General features: G+C 53.3%; 1 protein-coding gene across 16 annotated transcripts in view; it reads left to right on the top strand.

The window, feature by feature from the left end:
- Positions 1–22,989, top strand: part of SLC1A7 (solute carrier family 1 member 7) — an 80,477-nt gene extending 57,488 nt beyond the window's left edge. For 9 of the 16 annotated variants that reach the window (XM_040470289.1, XM_040470287.1, XM_040470277.1 and 6 more), the window contains 9 exons: positions 2,304–2,519; positions 10,481–10,523; positions 12,744–12,966; positions 16,600–16,699; positions 17,407–17,640; positions 19,604–19,798; positions 20,599–20,733; positions 21,161–21,263; positions 21,825–22,989. In XM_040470289.1, coding sequence (XP_040326223.1) covers positions 2,304–2,519; positions 10,481–10,523; positions 12,744–12,966; positions 16,600–16,699; positions 17,407–17,640; positions 19,604–19,798; positions 20,599–20,733; positions 21,161–21,263; positions 21,825–22,043 — 1,468 coding nt within the window. In that variant the 3' untranslated portion in view covers positions 22,044–22,989. Of the gene's footprint in view, positions 1–2,303; positions 2,520–6,628; positions 6,894–10,480; positions 10,524–12,743; positions 12,967–16,599; positions 16,700–17,406; positions 17,641–19,603; positions 19,799–20,372; positions 20,734–21,160; positions 21,264–21,805 lie in introns of those variants that run through there. The other 7 variants (XM_040470286.1, XM_040470290.1, XM_040470282.1 and 4 more) reach the window with 6 other exon arrangements.
- The last annotated feature ends 186 nt before the right edge of the window (positions 22,990–23,175 follow it).

Genomic DNA, 23,175 nt, shown 5'->3' with positions numbered 1-23,175 from the left:
ATACCACTTCAGTGTCCTGCAGCCAGGAAATTCTGCTGGATGAACTGTACTGGACCCCACTTCTCCCTCCTGTCCCCCTTGGCCTGGCACTCAAGGCCACCCCCACTCCTGAACATAGCCCTATCTGTGTGTCCCCCATATCACCATGCCTCTAATGTGACCTGAGCTCTGACCACACTAAACAGCCCAGTGTGCCCACCCTTGGCAGCCTCCCTCTTGGCTTCTGCTGTCTCACTGCCCACGATATCGGCCCCATCTTCAAATCTTCCTCTTCCTCACAAGAACCAACTCAGATGTTCCCTCCTCCAGGAAGCCCTTCCTGACTCTCCTAGCTAGAAGTGATCCCTCCCTCCTCTGAATAAAGACAGTACGTCCTTGTCCCCTTGCTTATGCTACTAATACAGCCACCCTGTCTCCTGGTTCCTTGAGTCCACTTGTGCCTGTGTCCCCACCTGTATCCTTCCTGACCCTACCCTGCCCCCAATACCAGGAGCAACTTGAGGTTGGGGAGCGATTCTGATTTCTTTCTGTGAACACAGGGCATGGCACAGAGTGGGCATGTGCTAAAGGTTTGAATAAATACGTGAAGGAAAGAGGACAGGCCTGGAGCTGGGGCCCGAGTTCTGGTCCAGCTGGCCACTAGTGTTCTGTGTGACCTCGGGAGGGTCTCCCCCTCAGGGTCACGACTTCCCTGTGGACTTGGCTGGGGGGATTCCATTGTGGTCAAAGGACTGCTTGGCCCTGCGCCTATGTGCTGGCTCCAGTCTAGGGATAATGGCTCCCATGGATAATAATTGCAGAACAACTTCCCGTGTCCCTTGCCTGCACAATCCCGTTACGAGCCCTTCAGGATTTTTGTCCGAGACCCACCCTAAGCCCATCACTAACATACGGCATACTGGTTGACAAGGGATGAACAGAGATTGTAAACATTCATTCATTGATTCATTATTTATTCCCTCCTTCATTCAGCAAGCTGCTACCAAGCTCACTGCGGCCGGGCCCCGTGCCTGGCTCTGTGGACCCCACATTGAGTCAGACGCGGGCCCAGTGCTGGAGGCACTTTCAGTAAACAGTCAGCAACTCAGTGAGGTGGGGGCTGGGGCAGAGGCCAGCACAGGGCCTGGGGGAGCCCAGGAAAGGAGCCTTTGCTCCAGCTGGTCATCAGGGAAAGCTTCCTGGAGGAGCCTTCAACTGTATCTTAACAGAAGAGCGAGCCTTTGCTACAGAGAGCGGGGAAGAGCTGGGCACTCAAGGCAGCAGCTACAGCCTGAGGTGGGGAGAGGTTCACCTTGACCCTGGATGCTGCCTGCGAGTAGTCTAACGATAAGAGGAGTGGGATGGGGAGGGATTATCCACTCTTGTTTACATGATTGAAACCAGACAAATACGTCCTTTATCTGAAAGAATGAAAGGGCTTTGGGGAAAAATCCTTTTGGCAGCAAAGCAAAGCACAAGGATCTCCTTAACTAATCTCTCTGCCCCACCCCGCCAACTGCCCTGGATGGCAGGCAGAGAGCCCAGGGCCAGGCAGGCAGGGGTGGGGAGGAGCCGAGGGGAGACCCACAAAGGCCCTCAACACAGCCTCCCACAGTGACAAAGGGGAATCTGGGCCCAGCGGGTAACCTGGATGGCCACAGGGTGGCACATCTCGGAGAAACCATGGCCCCATTTTAGAGATGGGATCCTGAGGCCCAAAGATGTCACACAGCCGGTTGGCAGAGCCAGGGTGGGGACTCAGCCCAGGGCTCTAACTCACTCTCCTTCGTGAGTTCATTCAGCAAGGCTGCAGCAACCACCTGTGCCCAGAGCTCACTCTGTGCAGGCACTTGGGGACCCAGAGAGAAGTCAGACCTGCCCCTCTTCTCTCGTGTCGTCAGCCTGATGAGAGAGACAGCGACAACCAGGGTCATGACAGAGGCCATGAGCTCCTAACTCTGGGGGAGAGGCAGGGAGTCCAAGATGTCGCCAGAGACGTGACATTGAGCTTGGTCTTATCCAGTGAGTAGCACTTCAGGAAGTGGAGGAATCTGGTGATAGGACACCGGCCAAAGGAAACATGCTGGCAAGGGCCTGGAGGTGTGAAAGTCTGTGGCTGGTGACTCTAGGTGTGGGCCAGAGAGCAGAGCAGAAAACCAGGATGCAGGGGCCATAGAACTGGATGGCTAGGGGGTCCTCCATGCCTGCATGATCCCTCCAGCACTCTGAGGGTGCTGGGCAGAGCCAGGAGGGGGTGTGAGTGGGTACACCTGAGTGCCCGTCCCCCCCCAGCCCTCAGACCCTGACCCACGTTGCTCTCGCAGCTTGATGTCTGGCCTCGCCTCCCTGGATCCCAAGACCTCCAGCCGCCTGGGCATCCTCACCGTGGCATACTACCTGTGGACCACCTTCGTGGCAGTCATCGTGGGCATCATCATGGTCTCTATCATCCACCCGGGGGGCGCGGCCCAGAAGGAGACGACAGAGCAGAGCGGGAGGCCCATCATGAGCTCGGCCGACGCCCTGCTGGACCTTATCCGGTAATTCTTGCCACTACCCTACTTGGGGATGCCATGCCTGGGCTGGGGTCACCGGCTCCACAAGCCTGGCCTCACATGTCTACCAGAGGCAGGCTAGGGCATGGGGAGAGGGGTGCTCAAGGTCTGCTCTTGAGGACTGTGGTAATGAGAAGCCACCACAGAGGCCACGCAAACAGTGTCTCTGTTCCCTCAGCCCCTATGCCACCCACTGGGGTCACACTGCGCTGTCTGCCTCCAAGAGACTGGGAGCACCTCAAGGGCAGAACAGGGGTCAGCTACCTGGGATCCCAGCCCCAGCGGGTGGCCTGGCACGGAGCAGGCATTAGCAGGTGTTTGCTGACTGACCGAGCTTGCTTGTGTGCACCCAGCCTCCCCAGTGGCCACGCCCCCCCTGCCTTTTCCTTATCGGTCCTCTGCTCACAGATGAGGGAGTGAGGCTCAAAGAGAGGACGTGACTTTTCCAGGGTCATCCAGCAGGCAGGTCATGGAGCCAGGATTCAATGTGGGCCTAACTCCAAGGGCAGTGATATTTGCCCCATGGTGCCCCTGCCTGAGCCACGCAGATGCTGCTCACCGTCTGTTCCAGGGACCAAGCCCTCCTCCCAGGAAAGCTCTGTAAACCCAGAGATGCATCCACATCTGATCCCCCCCCCCCCTTTCCCAAGACTCCATATGGGCCACCCCTCTCCTCTCCATCATTCATTCACTCTCTTGCCAGTGGCCACCTTGGACCGGGCACTCAAGCCTGGCCCTAGCCCCAGAGGAGGGAAAGGCCCACGAACAGACAGGGACAACATGGGGGTGGGGGCTGTGGTGAGGGAAGCACAGGCTGCGGGTGAGTGCAGAGAGCAGACTAGAGGCGGCAAAGGTGCCCCAGGTAAAGGGTGGGATGAGAGGGAAGGCAGGGGAGCCAGGAGCCCATGCGGGGTTAAGGAAACAGCTGTGCAAAGGTCCTGAGCAGAGAGGGAAAGTGCAGGGAAAAATCCTCACCCACTCAGCATGGCTGGGGCACCAGGGGAAAGGGGAGTGGACATCAGTGTGAAGGATATTGTGACCCAGGCCGAAACTTGTGTTTTGTCCTAAAGGCCACAGGAAATGGGCTTGAAAAACAGAAGTGGCACGATCCGGAAGGCTCCCTATGGCTGTAGAGTGGAGGTGGAGGGGGGCAGGAGATGGAAGGGAAGACAGGCAGGGATGGGGCCAGGGTGGTGGCCATGGGCACGGGGAGACCGCAGACTGAGGATTGGTCAGACAGTAAAACCAGCAGGAGACAGGAGGGAGGCGCGAGCAGGAGGGAGGAGGGGGTGGAGGAGGTGGGCGGTGCTGATCGTGAGGGCACTGGGGCCTCTGGCCTGAACACCCAGCTGGATGGCGGTGTGCTCACCGAGTCACAGGACAATGGCAGAGCGGGTGTGGACTTCCTGGGGAAGATGTCAGCGGATGGTTGGCTGCTGGATCTGAGTCTTTGGGAGAGTCCGAGTGGGAGACGGAGGTTGGGAGACTGGGCCACCGACTCATTTTCTCATATCCTGCATCCAGTTTGTTGGCAAATTCTGTCAGCTCTACCTTCAAAACTCCAAACCTTGTCCCTTCTGTCCTCCTCTGTCCCTCTCGCCATCTCCCAGACCACTATCACCTCTCATCAGAGTATCCAACCTCGTCACCCTGCTTTCTCTCTGCTTCCCTATGGTCTGTTCTCAGCATAGCCTTTATTACTACCTGACATTATCCTGTCTGTGTACTTTTTCTATTTCTCCTTGTGACTCCCTCACTGGAATAAAATATGTTCCACGAGGGCTAGATCTTTACAAAAATCTGTTCCCTGCTGTATCCTGGAGCCTAGAACAGCACAGAGGAGGTGCTCGGTGTTTGCTGAATACAGACATAGGACACAGGGCCGCCAGTGGGGCTGGGGTCTAAGCCGTGAGGACACACACTGGTACAGGGAGGAAGTGCCAAGTGTGTGGCTCAGAGGCCCAGGGCGAGCCTTGACCCACATTAGAGGTTTGTGTAGGGCTGATAGAGCAGGAGCAAGCAGAGGAACAGGAGGGGAACCACACCAGGAGAACAGATGTCCTAGAAACCAAGGGAAGAAGAATTTCGAGAAGCTTCATTTCTAAGATCCATTATTTCTAAGATTTAGCAGCTATGATTCATCCTTTCTCGGATTCTATGATTTGAAACAGCCTTTCCTTGTGGTGGAAGGAGTTGGTGCTCGGGGAGTCCCCGCCCTCCCCACCACTGCCTCCCCTGCTCAGGGGCTGAGGGCTCTGGATTGGACACACGTGTCAGAGTCAAATGTTCCAGGAGTGGCTCCTGCTCTTGGTTGCTTTTCACGTGGTGAAAATTGATCCTTCTGGTTTTAGGCTTTCCCCCAGTTGCTCTCAACCCCAAGGCAAGTTGTTTTGCAAAGCTGAGCGGTTGGACCTCACTGGAGCCATTTCTTAGTCAGAGAGTGGGACTGCAGAGAGAGGTCACATGCTTCCTGGGACAGGAAACCAGAACCTTGGGGATGTGAGGTCTTGTCACTGTGTGGTCCTTCCAGGCCCCAGTTTCCCCATTGGTTTTCAAGATCCCTTCTCACTCAGTAGTTCTGAAACACAGAGGCCTACAAACCAGGGAGGAAGCTGCAGGGCATGAGCACAAGCTTCCGGAGGTGGGTTCTGGGAGATGGGGTTGGGAGGATGGTGCAGAACCCAGCCTTGAAGACCTTGAACCCAGGCTGAGGGGTTGGCTTTAGAAACAGGAAGCTGGTGAGTTTGGGAAGGATGGATTGGAGCAGGGCAGAGTGGACAGGATGTGACTGGAGGCAAGGGAGTGCTTTGTTTAGGGTGCAGTCACTTCTGCCCCCCCTTTATGAAACACCTGCTCTGGGCGAAGACGTGGTGCTGAGAGCTGGGGAGGGGGCAAATGCAAGTCCTTGCAGCAGGCTGCCCTCCGTTTTAGGACAGACAAGAACTGGAGAGCCACTCTTGGAGATCCTTCCTAGCTCTGATGTTCTGGGAGGCCGTGCAGAAAATGAGAACATCAGGAGGGAGGCTTCCAGGGGTCCCCCCACCCTTGCTCTGGCCCAGAGCAGGTGGCTATCTGGCACTGATAACTGACCGAGAACACGGATGGCCAGGGAAAGGAACAGGGAAGTGGGGACAGGTGTGACAGATGAGAAGTCAGAAGGATGGAGGGGCCACCTGAACAGTGAAAGAAGGACGCAGCATAACTCAGGGCTGGCAAGACATGCTTCCATCTCTCAAAGATGATTCCAGAGGAACACAACAGGCCACATCCCCAGACGACTCACCAAGACATGAATTCATTTCCCAGGGCTCCAGAAAACTGACGTCTCCTCACAGTGCAAACTCACAGAAAACAACCCAAACAAGAGGAACACTAATCAGAGCTGGGCCCCTTCTTTTTTTTTCCAATCTTATTAAAACACCAGAGAGATGAATTAATGACTTGGCTCTGTTTACAGCTCCCAGGGACCCTCTCAGGGATTGGATGAAGTTCTCCGGGGCTGTGCTTACAAAGGAACAATCCCCACCTTGGGGCATGGGTTGGTGACATGGGGTTAAGGGCAAGTTTAGAATATCGCAGTGGGGACTTAGAAAGAATAAGTAAGGAGAAGCGCCACAGACTGTGGCCCTGCCCCAAGTGATGTGCAGGAAGGCTGGGGCCCGTGTATACTTGATGGGCGTGACTACTAATGTCTCCCAAGCACATTACGTCGGAATTTATGCCACCAGGAGCCCAGGCCTCATGGGGCACATGGGAAGACTTCTCATGGGTATTCAAAGCCACAAGAAAATATTGTACATTTTCCTCTTCAGGAATCAAAAAGTATAATTCATTAAAGACTACAGGAAAAGTTCATTGATTACTAGTATGAGCACATGTATTAGTCAAGAGTTGCTGTCGGCTGCTGGTTAAGACAAACCTGAAGCAGCAGAGGCTTAACTGTGGTAAAGGCTTTCGTTTTCTCCCAAATCAATAGTCCAGTGGTAGGCAGCTCATGGTCATCAGGATCCCATGCTCCCCCTATCATATTTATCACTTGGCTTTTATCATCAGTGGGTCCCATGGTCCAAGAAGGTTGCTGAAGCTCTAGGTAGTATGTCCATGTTCCAGCAGGAAGAAGACAGTTGGAGGAAAGGACCAAAGGGTCCTGGCTGAGTAGGCTCCTTTTCAAGAGTTTTCTGGAAGCACCACCCAATGACTCCTACTTCCTCTCACTGGCCACCCCTTTGGCAAGAGAGGCTGGGAGACAAGGTTTGACAGCAAAGCCCTGTTGGTCCCGTAACACGCCAGGGCACCTGCCGGTAAGGAAGGAGAGAATAGAGACTGGGTAGGTAACCCTGCCACAACCCACATTTTAAATTATTCTAATTTTAAAGGAGATTGTAAAGAAATGTACATACGAGGTGTAAGTTCCATTCGGTCTCTTGCAACTTTTGAAATTTCCTAGTTTCAGACTAAAGCAGCCTTCCCTCTAGGTTTCATTAGAAAACTACCTTGTAAGTCACTCGAACCTCCTGGGGTTGTGCCCAGGAGAGATTTTCAGACTATTAACCATTGGCACAGCACGGGCATCCTCCCTTTTGGTCATGAGAACCCAGGCCCAGTGGACCGTTGCATTCTGGCAGCTGTGTGTCTGGCAGGCCCCCGGCATTAACCCTGGCTTTGGTGCTTTGGGTCTGCTTGATGTCAAAAGCCCTTGCAGGCAGCTACTATTCTGTTGGCAGAAATCTGCTCATAACTTGGAAAAAAAAAAAAAAAGCCTCATTTGAGCTTCTGAGATCCCGGCCCCTGACCCCTGCTCCTTCTCTCTCTTGTGACAAAGCTGAAATTAGTGGGAAAAGTCATGACCACTCTTTCCCAGTTTCTGCCTTGGTAGCTCCTTCTAAGGTCTCTTCCTCCTGCCATATGCTTACACGGAACCTATATTTTAACGACGGTGGGGAAAAAATGATAGTTTCTGCTTTCCAACAGTGGCTGCTGCGATGTGAGGTTAAGGAACAATGCGTACTCGTGTCCTCGTATAGAATTCCATGTATGTATGAGCAGGGTCTTGAAAAAGAAGAGATTTGCCAAGAACAAGACTGGGTGGTAAGGTCAGTCCACATGGCCTATTTAAGGAGATGCAAACATGTGAACAAAAATCTTTGTTAGCATCCCCGACTTGGGAAAGATTCCTAGAGGTGGGTTGTCAAGACAAAGGTGTAATAGTTTGCAGACCCTCAGGTGGAATTGCAAGTCGCTTTACAGAAAGGTTGCTGCCAGAAACATGTGGGGGTGTCTGGGTCACCAAACCTCCTCAGCACAGAGTATTGTCATTCAAAAATCCTTTGCCAGCTTGATAGGCGAAAAGGAAGTCTAATTTATTGATGAAGTTGAGCATTTTTAAAAAGCTTTTTTGGGCTACTCGTGTTCCTTCTCTTGCAAAGTGGATTGCCTGGTCATGACTTTCGATCGTTTTTCTGTTGAGGTATTAATATTTTTGTGGTCAAGTTATTTATGCAGCAAATATTTGCTGAGGGCCTGTTATGCGCCAGGCACTCTTCCAGTGGCTGGGGACACAGCAGTGAATTAAACAGAGAGATCTCTGCCTTCCAGGAAGCTGATGTTCTAGAGAGAAGAGACAGGAACAAGGAGACAAAGACAAGATTGGTAAAAGCTCTCTACAGATTTGGGACAATAACTTGGTCACATAGTTTCCCTAGTTTGTCATTTGCTTTATAATTCTCTTTCTATGTGAATCTGTCTCAGAGAATTCTCAATTTATTTAACCTTTTATTTTGGCATAATTGTAAGTTTACAGAAAACTTACAAACATACCCTTCACCCAGTTTTCCCTGAAGTCAGCAAAGTACGGAGTGATGGCACAGATGTCAAAACTAAGAAATGAAATTAGTACAACACTATTAACTAAATTGTAGACCGTGTTTGGATTTCACCGATTTTCCACGAATGTCTTTTTTTTCTGCCCCAGAATCCCACCAGGATACCATGTTGCTCTTAGGAAATTCTTAATTTCTTTTCTTTAAAAAATTTTTTTTAATTAATGAATTTATTTTTTGAGAGAGTGCGTGCATGTTCACGTGCACAAGAGTGGGAAGGGGCAGAGGGAGAGGGAGGGAGAGAATCCTAAGCAGGCTCCACAGTCAGCATGGAGCACACACAGGGCAAGGTCTCATGAATGATGAGGTCATGACCTGAGCCGAAATCAAGAGCCGGATGCTTAACTGACTGAGCCACCCAGATGCCCCTAGAAATTCTTTTGTGTGGGGCGCCTGGGTGGCACAGTCGGTTAAGCGTCCGACTTCAGCCAGGTCACGATCTCGCGGTCCGTGAGTTCGAGCCCCGCGTCGGGCTCTGGGCTGATGGCTCGGAGCCTGGAGCCTGTTTCCGATTCTGTCTCCCTCTCTCTCTGCCCCTCCCCCGTTCATGCTCTGTCTCTCTCTATCCCAAAAATAAATAAACGTTGAAAAAAAAAAAAATTAAAAAAAAAAAAAAAAAGAAATTCTTTTGTGTGTGTGTGTGTGTGTGTGTGTGTGTGTGTGGTGGATTTCTTTTTTTTTTTTAATATGAAATTTATTGCCAAATTGGTTTCCATACAACACCCAGTGCTCATCCCAACAGGTGCCCTCCTCAGTGCCCATCCCCCACTTTCCCCTCCCTCCCACTTAATTCTTAATTTCTATGTAGTAAAATCTATTGATGTTTTTATTGCTCATTTTCTTCTTAGAGGGTCCTTCCATATTCTGAGATCTGAAAAATATTAACCTATATTTTCTTTTAGCTTTTTATGTTTTCATATTTTTAATTTCTTATTTCTTTAACCCATATGGAATTTATTTTGGCGCAAAGTATAAATAGGGATTCTAAGTTGTTGTTTTCTTTTAATAGTTGATTGGCCACACAGTGCTCTATAATAAATCCTTCCTTTCCTCACTGATCTGTGAAGCAACTTTTATCAAAAATGAAGTACTTAGGGGCACCTGGCTGGCTCAGTTGGAAGAGCGTGGGACTCTTAATCTTGGGGTTGTGGGTTCAAGCCCCGTGTTGGGTGTAGAGATTACTTAAAAAAAAAATAAATACACTTTTTTTTTTTTTTAAATGAAGTATTTAGATGGTTCTGTTTCTGGGCTATAGGTTCTGTTCTATTGGTTTTTCTGTTGACAGCTGTGTCAATATTGCACTTTAAGAGAGAGAGACAGTGTGAACAGGGGAGAGGCAGAGAGAGAAGGAGACAGAATCCGAAGCAGGCTCCATGCTCTGAGCGGTCAGCACAGAGCCCGACGCGGGGCTCGAACTCACGGACCGCGAGATCATGACCTGAGCTAGGGTCAGACACTTAACTGACTGAGCCACCCAGGCGCCCCAATACTGCACTTTAAAATTATATCTTTACAGAAGGTGTTCATATCTGATAGGACAAGCACCCTCCTCCTTTAGCTTTATGAAAACAATGTTAACAAGAATTATGATCTCATTCATGTGCCAAGTCATGTGTTGTGCAGCACAGATAAGATACGAACAACTGAGTTTTCAAGGAGGCCTAATCTGTGGGAGAGGCAGACCCCTGAGCCAGTGCCACACTGCAGCAGGCTGGAGCACAGGTGATCCACAAGGGAAGGCCCACGGAGTCGGCCAGCAATCAGAGAAGGCTTGGCCTCTGATTAATTGGAGTACGAGTTAGCCAGAGAAGCAGGAAGGACATTCTAGGCAGAAGGAACAGTGTAGACGAAGGGCCGGCTGCTGGAGAAGTGTGCAGTGTTTCTAGGGAACTGGATGCAATTGCCTTTGGAGCTTTGAGTACTGGGGGGTGGGGAAGAGATGAGACTGGAGAGGGAGGTGGGGCTAGGTCACGGAGAGCCTTGCCTGCCAAGTGGGGTGTTCAGATGACCCCACAGGCCCTCCTGTGCTGGGTTGTGGAATTCTTCAACTGCTGACTCTCTTCCCAGGAACATGTTCCCAGCCAACCTGGTGGAAGCCACTTTCAAACAGGTAAGTGGATCCCAGAGCGATGGAGCGGTGCAGGCAGGACCAGCCTGGGCCAGGCTGGGAAGGGACAGGTTTCCCCAGCAAGTCTCCCTGCCTCCTGGGGGCCAGATGCTGGAGAGGAGTGCAGGTGGGGAGACCTGGATCCTCACGGCCTCCCATGGCCACACCCCTGCCCTGGGTTCCAGCTTCTGACGAAGAGAACATACAAGGGTGGGGGGAAGCCACTGTGCTCTAGGTTTACACCCATGCTCACGCCCACTGTCTCAGTCAGTCCTCACAGTAACCCTGCCCTCAGTGTGCCAGCTCCTCTCCCAGATGAGGAAACTGAGGCACAGAAGGATTAAAAGATCTGCCCAAGGTTGTACCACCAGTAAATGATGGCGCTGGTAGGAAAACCCGGGTCTGTCTGGCTTCTAAGCCTGTTTTCTGTTTCTTTTTAAAAAGAATCCTTTTCCCCCATAATAAGAATAGTAACGATGTTCAGTGTAAAATGTTAGGAAAATACTAAAAAATACGAAGAAGAAAATAAAATCATCTCTTGTTCCAGCACCAAGCAACAGTGACAGTAGTTGGTACACTTTTAGTCTTATTTCTCTGCATAAATATGCTTTAGAAAAATAAAATTGGGTTAATGGTGCATAGACAGTGTGTGTCTTGCTTTTCCCCACTCCCATTACATCATGAGCATTTTCTCTGGTTATTAAGCATTTCTTTAAAATACAATATTTGCAGTGAGACAAGAGCCCGTTATAAGGCCAGGCTATACTTTATTACCATGCCCCTTTTGGTAGGCTTTTAGGTTGTTTTCAAAGTTTTTCCATTTTTAGAAATTATGGTAAATATCCTTGTGCACAAATTTTTGTCTGCCCTTCTAATAACTTCTAATGCTTTTCCCCTTGTAAAATGTTGGCTGCTTAGTTGACAATCCAGCGAGCATTTCCTGACCCCCTTGCCTGTGCTAGGCCCTGCAGTGGGGACTGGGGACTGGGGACACAAAGGAGGAGGTTGAGGGTTGGATAGGAGGCTCCAAAATAAGGAGTGGTGAAATCTTGAGCTAATCTCTCTATCTTTCCTAATCTCCTGGGTCTTTATCTATGAAATAAGCCAGATAGTGAAGGGCCCCAAATGGTAGGCCAGGGAGTTTGGGTTTTATTCCAACAGTGACGGGAAATTATTGAAGGTGTGAGAGAGAAAGAGTGAATGTTCCTTTGCTTCATACCTGCCTGGAATGCCCTTTTTTCTTTTGGCAAACTCCTACCCATCCTTCAAGACCCAACTCAAATATCCCCTTCTTTGTGAAGCTGTCTGATCCTCTGAAGCAAAGTAAGTCACTCCCTCCCCAAAGCTCTCAGAGCAGAATTCACATCTGGTTCATCTTCGTATCCCTGGCATCCAACACAGAAAGTCCAATGTTGGAATGCTGACGGTAGTGGTGGCGGTAATAACAGCAGTAATGGCCACATAAGGCCACCATATGCCAGGCACTGCTGTAAACACTTTACGTGTGTTGCCTCATTTATTCAAACGAGCCAGATAGTATTGTGACCCCCATTTTACAGATGAAGAAACTGAAGCACAGAAACTTCTGGTCCCATATATTTCCTAACTGGTTTCTCCACACCACCCTGTGCCCCAGAAGGCTTACCTTATTGATACTGTGGTGTTAGGAGGCTAGAAATTTCCCTTGTTTGGACTCCCAGTGCCTGAGGAATGAGGATTCCCTGGGGCAGAGGAGGAAAGGTAGACAGCATGGAGGCTCAGGGCTTTGCAGCTGGGACGTCTTCTCCTCCAGAAGGCTTGGGGCAACGTGAGCTTTTCAAATAGAAGGCCCAAGTTTCCATCAGTGGCAGGCAGGGCTGGCTGGCTATTAGGTGGTTGGAAAATGATGTTTGGAAGGGATAGATGGGTGAATAGAAAATTATCTGGGTAGAAGAGGAGATGGTTAGAGGGGATCCCAGTTGGGTGTGATGATGCATAGAAGGAAGGAGAGGGTGGAAGGGACTAATAGAAGCATGGCTGGGTAGGGCGTACTTGGATGACGGAATCCCAGTTTTCTTTCTGGTAAAATCTTGATGATACTCCTGCCTACCTCACAGGATTATCGTCCATCAAATAGTTCTCGACTATATACAAATGTGCCTCCAAGATATTATTGTTGTTGCTGATGATATTAATAGCAATATTTGGTCCTGACTCCTTCCTGGTTGGGGTGTCGCCCACTAGTACCGTACCAAGACTACCCCCGTTGTCAAATCCCCCAAGATGGCATCAGAGGAGGCCCCTCCTCGGCAGATCCTCATCTACGGGGTCCAGGAAGAGAACGGCTCTCATGTTCAGAACTTTGCCCTGGACCTGACCCCGCCACCCGAGGTTGTTTACAAGTCAGAGCCTGACACCACCGATGGCATGAACGTGCTGGGCATCGTCATCTTCTCTGCCACCATGGGTATGTGCTTCCTCCCCTCCCCGGCAGTGGCCGGGAGCCAGTCCCTTCGTGCATCTACCCTTCTCTGCAACCTGCATCCACTAATCTAAATAACCTGGAGTCTCCCATCTTCCAGGTGATTCCTTTCTTTCCTACCCAGTAGAGTGGCTCAAGTCCCTATTCCATTACCAAAGGGTGTCTCCAGCCCTCCCCTACGCCAGTCGAAGCTGGCATTCCTCACTTGGAATTCTCCACTCCTGGGTGCTAGTTTCCTCTCCCTTAAAGAAGACCATGCCTCAGGTTTCCTCCCAGCAGCCTGTTCCATTTTACTGAGGTCTGGGGATACTAGGGCAGGGTGGCGGGCGGGGGGGAGGGGGGAGGTTACAATAAAGAACAGGAAAAACCTGAAAATCTATCATCCATCACTGTCTCATTAAAGTCCTCATTTCTCCCTTCCATTTCCAACCACAGGGGCTCCCCACTGGTCAACTCTGTCCTCAGACAAGTGTGTGTCATTTCTCAGGGCCCACAGTTGGCCTCCTTGACCACACCCTCCCCTTTGCTACTCTTCTTGCCAAGACCTTCAACCATAGGCTATCACCACGAAGTGGTGAGGCCTCACTAGCAAAGGCCTTCCTGTACCTTTTAACAACAAAACAAAACAAAACAAAACAAAACGAAACAAAAAATTATTCTTTTTCTTAAAGAGAGCCCCCAAACAGTATAAGCTTCGGATCCCACAAAACCTATGGCTATGCCTCTGCCAACAGTGCCCTCACCACCATCACCAATACACACACACACACACACACACACACACACACACACACAACCCTTTTCCTTCTTGGAGACAAGCCATCCAGAACAATCTAGCTGGTCAGTCCCTGTCTTGGCCTTCTAGGCTATCAAAGGTCATTGTGAGTCTTATTCTAAAATTGGCATCTACCTCCCTCTTCACCCTGGCCAAGGTCCTGGCGAGGGCCTCTCCTCCCTCTCTGACTTGTCCACAAGGTTTTCTTCTCACTGCCCTACTGGTTGCTCATGCAGGAAATCTGGGGGCTGTTTTCTGCCTCTACCTCTGCCTGGCCCGCATCCAAATCTGTCAGGTCTGCTTCCGAAACTTCTCTCCAAGCCCACATTTCCCTCTGCTCACTGCCAGCATCACAGTTCGGGGCCACCACAGTTCACCTCTCACCTGGTTTCTGCAAGAGCCTCCTGAAGGGTCCCTGTCCTGGTGTGTCCTCCTCACGGGCTCACAAAGTCCTGCAGTGGCTCTCCACTGCACTTGGAAAGGGGTCCCGAACTCTGTACACGGCCTGCAGAGCTCTGTGTGATCTGACCAGCCTGCCTCCCGGCTTCTCTGGTCCTGCTCTCTTCCCCCAGCCATGCTGCCTTTCGGTTCCAGGAAGGTGCCTCTCCAAAGATCTTCCCACTCCCCCAGCCTGGCTGCCCCTGCCCCTTCCTCTCCCCCTGCACCTTCCCCTCCTTGCAGGGGGACTGTGGTCTTCGCAAGCATCACATCCTCGGGAAAGTCTTCCTAACGCCCCCAGACTGCTCAGGTGCTCTTTGTTACTCCTTAAACGTTTGACCGCATTGCAGTTATCTAACTGTTTCTGTAACTGTTTAGCGTCTACACAGAAGCAGGCGTAAGCTCCATGCAGGCAGTGACGGGCCTGGCTTGTTCCCCATTTATCCCCACAGCCCACCACACTGACTGGAGAGAGCAGGCATGCAGGAAAACCTGCTGGAGAGATGGGTAGATGGCTGGGAATGGACTGACCATGGTGGGTAACGGAGCTCTAATCGTCTTGGCCCAAATGTCGGGCATGCAGAGGGGCTAGGGCCTCAGGGACCCGAGCATGTGACAGGACGGTGTTTGGAGGCTCTCACAGCACATCTGGCAATCAGTCCCCAATACTGGATATTCCCACTCCTCCCCAGCCACTGCCTCTCTTAGGGGTGGGAACATATAAACAGGACCTCTGTTGGCAGAGCAAAAGAAACCCTGAGACCCTCTGACTCACTGTTTCCTGGATGTGTGTCACTGTCTATGTGTCAGTGTGTATATGTTCGTGTATGTGTGCCCAAGTCAGCACGTGCCTATGCCTGTGTGTGTCCACTTCCATTTGGACCTGCATCTGTGTGTGCCCACATCTGAGTGTGAGCAGACACACCTGCACAGCTGCTCCGAATGCGGCTTTCTTGGGTCCCCACGACACAACCTCCTTTCCCATCTCGTCCCTGGTGTTGGGACGTGGCTGATACTAAGGCCCCATTGGCCGGGACTGTTGCAGGAGGACTGCCACCAGACCCTGGGTCCCCGGCACACAGGCGCCCAGCCAGCCTGAGCCCTTATGTGTCTCCTGGTTCGGGTGGGAATAGCCTGGGAGGAGGGACAGAGCTGGCAGGGGACCTGGGTCTCAGCTCAGCCAGGCTTCCACAGGCCCTATGGGCAAGGGCTAGGTTGTATCACCTTCAACTTGGGCCTCTCCCGCCCATACCAGCAGGGCCCCCATGTCATCCCATCACCATGTGGTAGCTGTTCTGCGGATAGTGTGAGTTCAGGGCTTCCTGGGGCAGGAAAGAGCCTCTCTCTGGAGTCACATGAGCCAGGGTTCAAATCCCTTCCCTGCTTCTCCCTGGCTGAGTCAGGTGATGAGCCCCTCCAAGCACACTGCCGGTAAGCTTTCTAAGGACAGCCACAGAGTGTGTTTTGCTCTCCATTTTTGTGTCACCAGAAGGGACAGCTGTCACTTGTCACCGTTTCAGGAGTGGCCTGATGGCGCCCAACTGCACAGAGCTCACCTGGGGAATAGTACACACACGAACACTCCCCAAGTAAGAGAATGACAGGGGCTCCGGGAAAGCCTTTATTATTCATTCATTTGTTCGTTCATTCATTCAGTGATTATTGTTGAGCACCTACAACGTGCCAGCTAAGGAGATACAGTTCTTTCCCTCATGGAGCTAACCTTCTATTGGAGGAGACAGAAAAAAAAAATAATAATAATAACAGACAACCAGAAAATAACACTTATAAGTTGTAATAAGTGATATAAAGGGATCAGAAAGACATGATACAGAGAAGAATAAATGGAGAGTTTGCCAAGGGGAGAGGGGGACAGGCCTCCAGGCCATGTGAGGAGCTGGGCAGCCAGGGTTTCAGGCACCAGGACCTACATGGGCGAGGGCCCTGAGGCAGTGAAAAGCTTGACGTATTCTAGAAACGTAAAGGAGGCCAGTGATGCCAGAGCATAGCGAGGAGGTGAAAAGCAGGGCCAGATGGAGGTGGGAGGTGTTGACAGAGGTCAGATCAATCGGGGCCTGAAGCAGGGGGGATCTTGGTTATGGTGGGAGTGTTCATGAAGTCATTGCATGGGGGGTTGGCAGGGAACATTTTTATGGATTAGAGAGGAGGATGAGATGAGAGCCCTGGTCCAGCAGTAGAGGCCCAGGAGAAGGAGAGGAGAGGGTGCAGGGAAGCACTGTGCTTGATCCAAGGCTGCTGGGAATTCAGCCAAGGCCCGAGGCCCACATGTGCGCGCAGGTCTGTCCCTGCTGCCACCAGCGTGTGCTGGCACATGCCACTGTGGTGCGTGCCTGTGCCTCGGTGTGCGGCCTCTGTGACATGCTTGTGTGTCTCTGCCCCTGCAGGCATCATGCTGGGCCGCATGGGGGACAATGGGACCCCTCTAGTCAGCTTCTGCCAGTGCCTCAATGAGTCCGTCATGAAGATTGTGGCGGTGGCTGTGTGGTAAGCCTCACTGGGGGCAGAAGTGTCCTCTTCCACCTTCACCCCACCCCCTTTCAGCCCTGCCCTGGGAAGATGGAGGGATACCACGGCCCCTTCCACTGCTTTCCTGCCCTGGAGGCTCAGCCCTGGCCACATTCTGCCCTGCATCCCCCGGCCCAGCCCTGACGAGGTCTAGTTCCAGCCCCGGGCCTGCCATTTCTGGCCCGATCAGGCCCACTGGAGGACAGTTACAAGCTAAGCGTGGCCTTGCTCTCCTGGCCCAGTTTCCCCATCCCATGGAGTCTCATCAGCTTAGCTTTTGGAGAAGGGAAACACTGGAAGTGAGAACCAGCTGCCACTCCTTGGTTCAGAGCTCAGGCCTTAGGAATCTTCTAGTCCGACCTTGTACAGTTTCGATGGGGAAACGCAGAGGCCCGCCCCGGGTCACGCGTGAAGTCTGTGGCACCGCTGGGCTGAAATGAGGGCCTGCTGAGGGCGGGGGCCCTCCTCAGAGACCTGGACGGGAAGGCAAGGAGGGGGGCCAGAGGTTGTGCGGGTTGGACTGGTTGAGCGTCGTGGTATTAATGAGGCCACATGTACTGGGCACCTTGGTACAGAGTCCCATTCAGTCCTCACAGGATCCCCGGGCGGCCAGGGGGCAGTGATGCCGTGCCAGGACTGCCCGGGACCCTCGCCTGCCCGGCACTGAACTGGCCGCCTGCCCCCAGGTACTTCCCCTTTGGCATTGTGTTCCTCATCGCCGGCAAGATCCTGGAGATGGACGACCCCACAGCAGTCAGAAAGAAGCTGGGTTTCTACGCGGTCACTGTGGTGTGTGGGCTGGTGGTCCATGGCCTCTTCATCCTGCCCCTGCTCTACTTCTTCATCACCAAAAAGAACCCCATTGTCTTTATCCGAGGCGTCCTCCAGGCCCTGCTCATTGCGCTGGCCACCTCCTCCAGGTAGCCCTGGGTGACGGGCAGGGTGGAGTGATGCTGGCAGCTGAACTCCGTTCATCTGTCCAGCCATCACTTGTCCATAGCCATAGAACCATGGAAAGTTCAGTATGGCCCACTTCACAAACTTGGGGGTAGCTATGGACAGTGGTAAATGAGACCAATTTTTGAAATGCATTGCTTGAGGCCCCACCGGCCTGAATGGCAGAAAGCCCTGATGGCTTCTTAAGGCCTTCCCCTCCCCAACTGCCTGCATCCCTAAGGTGAACTCAGTCCACATGGCAGTGGCTTCCACACATCTTGGGGTTGGGACAGCTGATGGGCGATGAATCTGCAATGGCTGTTGCCTTTTGCTGCCATACGGTGCTCCCGTTGGAGTCAGGCCCTGTGTTGTTTAGGGTCTTGGCCTGTCCACGGCTGCGGGGACATCCTGGCTGGATGCCCTGTCCCAGCCTTGACAGTGTAACTCACCAGTGGGGATTTGAATCATGGTTCCACCGCCCATTGGCTGTGTGGCTGTGGGCAAGTCACTTAACCTCCCTGGGCACCAATTTCCTCATATGCAGTTTGGGGATCAGGGTGGTCTCTGCCTCTAAGGGTTGCATGGGAATTAGTGGAGATAACTCACTAGGGGCACGAAGGCTAGCCTATGAGGTGGCATCTGCTCTCAAGGATCCCGGCCCACAGTTGAGTGCAGAAGCAGAGTTGGAGGCATGCAAACCCACCCGTCTGTCTACCAAGGAGGAGAAAGTGCTCTACATACTCTGTGAAGAAAGGGTGGTTCTCCCCACAGCATATGTCCAAGCTCCACGTGGAGGACTCGCCTGAGCTCAGGCCCATGTCTCTTCAGAGCCTCATTCTCCCTTCCAGCCCTTACTGCTTTCTCTTCTCTGGGCCTCAGCTTCCCAATCTGTCAAATGGGAGTGAGGGCCCCCACCCTTGGCAGCAGAAGTACCTCACACAAAACTTAGGAGGAGCAGGGCCCCAGTGAGGAAAAGCCCCCAGAAGCCTCGTCCAGGAACCTCCACGCAGGGCAGAGCCAGGAGGTGGAAAGGAAAGGCAAAGTCCCAATGGCTGCCAGCTCCCATACCACAGGCCAAGCCCTGCTGGAGCCAGCAGCCCTTGGCCATCTCCTGCTTGGCAGAAACCACAGCCGCGGGCCCAGCACATCTGGGGAGATCATCGCAGGCTCTGGAAAATGGACGTGGGCTCCCCAGGCAGTGGCCTGTGGGAAAGGAAGGGCACTGTGGCCAAACCAACCTGAGTTTTAGTCTCAGCACGGCCACCAGGAGCTCTAGTAACAGAGACAGTAACAATGACAGTAGTGGCTACCACTGACTGCCTGCAATGTGCCAGATACTGCTCTAAGCGCTTTCTTGTTGAATCATCACCCTAATAGCTCTGTAATCTAGGTATTGTTTGGAGTAAGGAAACTAAGGCACACACAGGTTAAGGAACCCGCCAGAGCCACTTGGCTAGTAGGAGGCTGGAATCTAAATCCAGCAAGGCCGGCCCCAGAGCCCTACTGTTAGCCACTTTATGCTTGGCACAGCAGTATGACTTTGGGTCAGCCCCTCCTCCCCTCCGGGCCTCAGTTTCTTCATCTGTAAAATGGACTCAAAACCCCTCCCTCACAGGAAGCTGTGAGGGTCAGATAAGAGCGTGTGTAAAGCACAATGCCTGGCGCATAGTAGGTGCTCTGCTGATGGTGGCTCCTTTCCTGACCTGTGCGGCTGGTGGGGGGTCTCTGGGGCCTAGGCTTGGGCAGGTCTGGCTGGGCCACTGATCACACACTTGCCAAGAATGCCATTTGAGACCATTTTCAAAGCTCCTTCAGCCTGTCCTCCCCCGTGATGGGTGGGCTGCCTGGGGTGGGGACGAGCTTCCCATCCCTGGCACGCAGGCAGCCCAGAGCCCCGGAGTACCCTGGGAGACAGTGGTAGGCACGCGCTGGCCCCTCTGCCCACAGCTCAGCCACACTGCCCATCACCTTCAAGTGCCTGCTGGAAAACAACCACATTGACCGGCGGATTGCCCGCTTTGTGCTGCCCGTGGGCGCCACCATCAACATGGACGGGACAGCGCTCTACGAGGCTGTGGCCGCCATCTTCATTGCCCAGGTCAACAACTATGAGCTGGACTTCGGCCAGATCATCACCATCAGGTACACACCTGACACCCCATACCCAGGGTGGATTGGCCGGGGAAGAGGAGGGCACCGGAAGGACCTTCAGGATTCTTGAGCTCTCAGATCTGATGGGGTCTCTGAAGTGCAGAGGAGGCAAGGGCTTTGTTCCTAGCCACACGGCAAGTTAGTGCTGGGATGTGGCCTGGCTTCTATGACTCAGGGCTCCTTCCCCAGTGTCACCCTGCAGAGGGGGAGCTCCGAGCAGGATGGGAACTAAGGTCCAGAGGAGGGCCTGCAGTCTGGGCATGCAGGGCAGGGAGGGGGCTAAAGGCAGGCAGAGGGTGAGCAGAGGCCAGGGGTGGGATGAGGGGACGGGGGGAGGGTGACTGCTAGTGTGGCTGGAGGTGAGGGAAGGGTGCTGGGGTGAGGGTCAGAGGCCGTGGGGAAGACCTTGTGTGCCAGCCTGAGGGCACAAGTCTGGCCCCAGGAACCAGGCCCAGAGGGAGGCTGGGCAGAGCCATGCAGGTGGAAGACCTGAATTTCTGGTCAGCTTTTTGGAACCTGACAGAGGCAGTGGCCCCAGGCACATGCTCTTCTACAAACTCCTCAGGAGGTTCCACTGGGACCAGAGGTGGAGGCCCATGGAGTCACAGGACCTTGAGCAGGGACGTGCCCCCCACCCTGAGAACTTCCTGATGTGGCATTCCTAACAACCCCTGCCCCATATGGCTGTCCCCAGAGGCCCTGGCATTCTGGACTCCTTCCTGGAGCCAGGGCTCCAACAGCGAGGCCTGCCCCTCCTGCTCCTCCTCTTCCTCTCCCTGCCCCTCCTGCAGCATCACGGCCACAGCGGCCAGCATCGGGGCAGCTGGCATCCCCCAGGCTGGGCTCGTCACCATGGTCATCGTACTCACCTCCGTGGGACTTCCCACTGACGACATCACCCTCATCATCGCTGTCGACTGGGCTCTGTGAGTGGGTTTGCCCCCTACCTGCCTCATCCCCCAGGCAGCAGGCATTGAGGGTGGGCCAGGAGAACTGCCATGGTTTGGCACACTGACACCAGCCTTTGCGGGGGCCAGTTTTTAAAAATGAAAATGTGCCTACCCTTGTTCAAAAATATAAAGAATTTCAAGGGGGTGAGAGCAGAGCATCAGACCAAGCCCAGGCCCTTTTGAGCATGGGCACAGTCCACATGTTCCTGAATCCAGCCGTGCATCAACTTGCTTTGGCCTTGCCCGAGCAGGGGCCGTAGGCTTGAGAGGACCGAAAAGGCACTTTGCCACAGGCTCCAACCTGGCTGCCGGCTGCAGGTGCTGCTGGGCTGGGCCCTGCCTGCTGCCAGCTCCTCTTACCTAAAATAGTGCCCACCACTCACTGCCCACCTTGGCTCACCAGGGACCGTTTTCGCACCATGATTAACGTGCTGGGTGACGCGCTGGCGGCAGGGATCATGGCCCACATCTGCCGGAAGGACTTTGCTCAGGACACAGGCGTGGAGGTGAGAGCAGTGCCTCCCAGCCTGGCCGTTGGGAGGGTGGAGCTGGGATGGGGGTGCAGGTCTTCTCACCAGCTGAGCAACTTTCTGCCAATCCCTCCCTGCCTCCTCATCTGGACACGGGGTGACCGATTCCTCTCGCAGCTAGCTGTTGAGCACTCGTCATCGTGGGAGGAGCAGTGGCAAACAAAGAAAGATAAACCCTGTCCTCAGGGAGCCTGTACCTTAGTGTGGGGGTGCGCTCTATCCTGCCGACAACAATGCAAACATTTGTACGTCTGCACAGGGCTTCATGGCAATAACTATGTGTAACAGGCTGTCCCACTCCCATTGGGGTGGATAGGCAGGGGACCCACCAGTTCCCTCACTGGACTTCTCCACTAAGACAACCTCAAAAGGAAGCAGGACAGATTGGAACTGGAGCCCAGAGAGGCCGTGTGTGACATATCAAGGTCCCACAGCACATCTGTAGGAAAACCAATCACGTGGTTTGCTCTTTCAGTCTTCCCTGGTGTCTAACCTCACTCCCTCCTGCTGCTACCAAGGCCTGTTTCCCCTCCCCAGAAACTGCCGCCCCGTGAGACCAAGCCAGTGAGCCTCCAGGAGATCGTGGCAACCCAGCAGAATGGCTGTGTGAAGAGCGTGGCGGAGGCCTCAGAGCTGACCCTGGGCCCTGCCTGTCCCCACCACATCCCTGTCCAGGTGGAGCAGGACGAGGAACCAGCTGCCACCTCTCTGGACCACTGCACCATTGAGATCAGTGAGCTTGAGACCAATGTGTAGCCTGCAGAGCTGCAGGGGCCAGGGGAGGCCTCCAGGTCTAGGGGCCAAGGGCAGGATCTCAACTCACTACTTTTCTGAGCACTCGGCAGGAGCCAGGCTCACACACTCCTCCCACCCTTGAGAGGCCAGGATTCGCCCCACAGGCCAGACAATAGAGTCTCAGAAAGGGAAAGACTGCATGTGGGAGCCCCAGCTGGAGAATTATGACCTGGCACAGCCAAGGCCCCAGCTATGACATTTCCACTGTGTTAACCTATGAGGGTGGCAGCAGGGGCTATATGGTCCCACTTTCTGGATCACAGAGTTGAGACCCCGTGAGCTGAAAACACTTGCCCCAGGTCTCAGGGCAGGTAACGTCAGGGCCAGGACTCTAACTCAAGTCTTCCAGGCCCTGGCCACTCTCTCCTGGAGGACAGGGGCCTGCAGGGCCAGATGCCAAGGGTCTCTGCCCCTCTGCAGGAGCTCAGCAGCCACCACTGCCTTCAGTTTATGAAGATAGAGCGATGTTCTGGTTCTGCCCCAGCTGAGTCCCTGCCCAGGCCGGTCACCCTCCCTGCCCCATAACACGTGGCCTCAGACAAACAGCTCTCCCTGAGGACGGCCCAGCCCTAGGCCAAGGCCCGCTGCCTGCCACGTGCCACAGCCTGTCCCGTCTCCCATCAGTCTCACCAGTCGTGTCTCACAAAGCTCAGCCCGTGTGGAGACAGCATGGCCTCAGAAGAGCTGCAGGGGCCCTTGGACACATCTGGGCCAGTCTCCCACAGGACAGGTGGGCCAGCCAGGACTGGGGAGGCAGGCTTGCCTGGGATGCTTTAGTCAAGCTGCCCATGGAGCCTTGGGGTCAGCACTCTCCATGAGCCTGTGTGATGAAGTGGTGTTAGATTTTCTACTCCTTTCTGTGTTCGCAAATTCAGTGATAACTAAATAAAGGTGTTTTGTTTTTCAATTTTGTGGGCTTGGTGACCATACCCTGGCCAGCATTTTTTTTAATGTTGACTTATTTTTGAGGTTGGGGGGAGGGAAGAAATGCGAGCAGGGGAGGGGCAGAAAGAGAGAGAGAGAGAGAGAGAGAGAGAGAAAATCCCAGGCAGGCTCTATGCCATCAGCCCAACACAGGGCTCGAACTCACAAA

Source organism: Herpailurus yagouaroundi, unplaced genomic scaffold (assembly GCF_014898765.1).
Source record: "Herpailurus yagouaroundi ecotype Mexico unplaced genomic scaffold, PumYag 77, whole genome shotgun sequence".
Lineage (NCBI taxonomy): Eukaryota > Metazoa > Chordata > Mammalia > Carnivora > Felidae > Herpailurus > Herpailurus yagouaroundi.
This window is presented reverse-complemented; position numbering and strand designations above follow the sequence as displayed.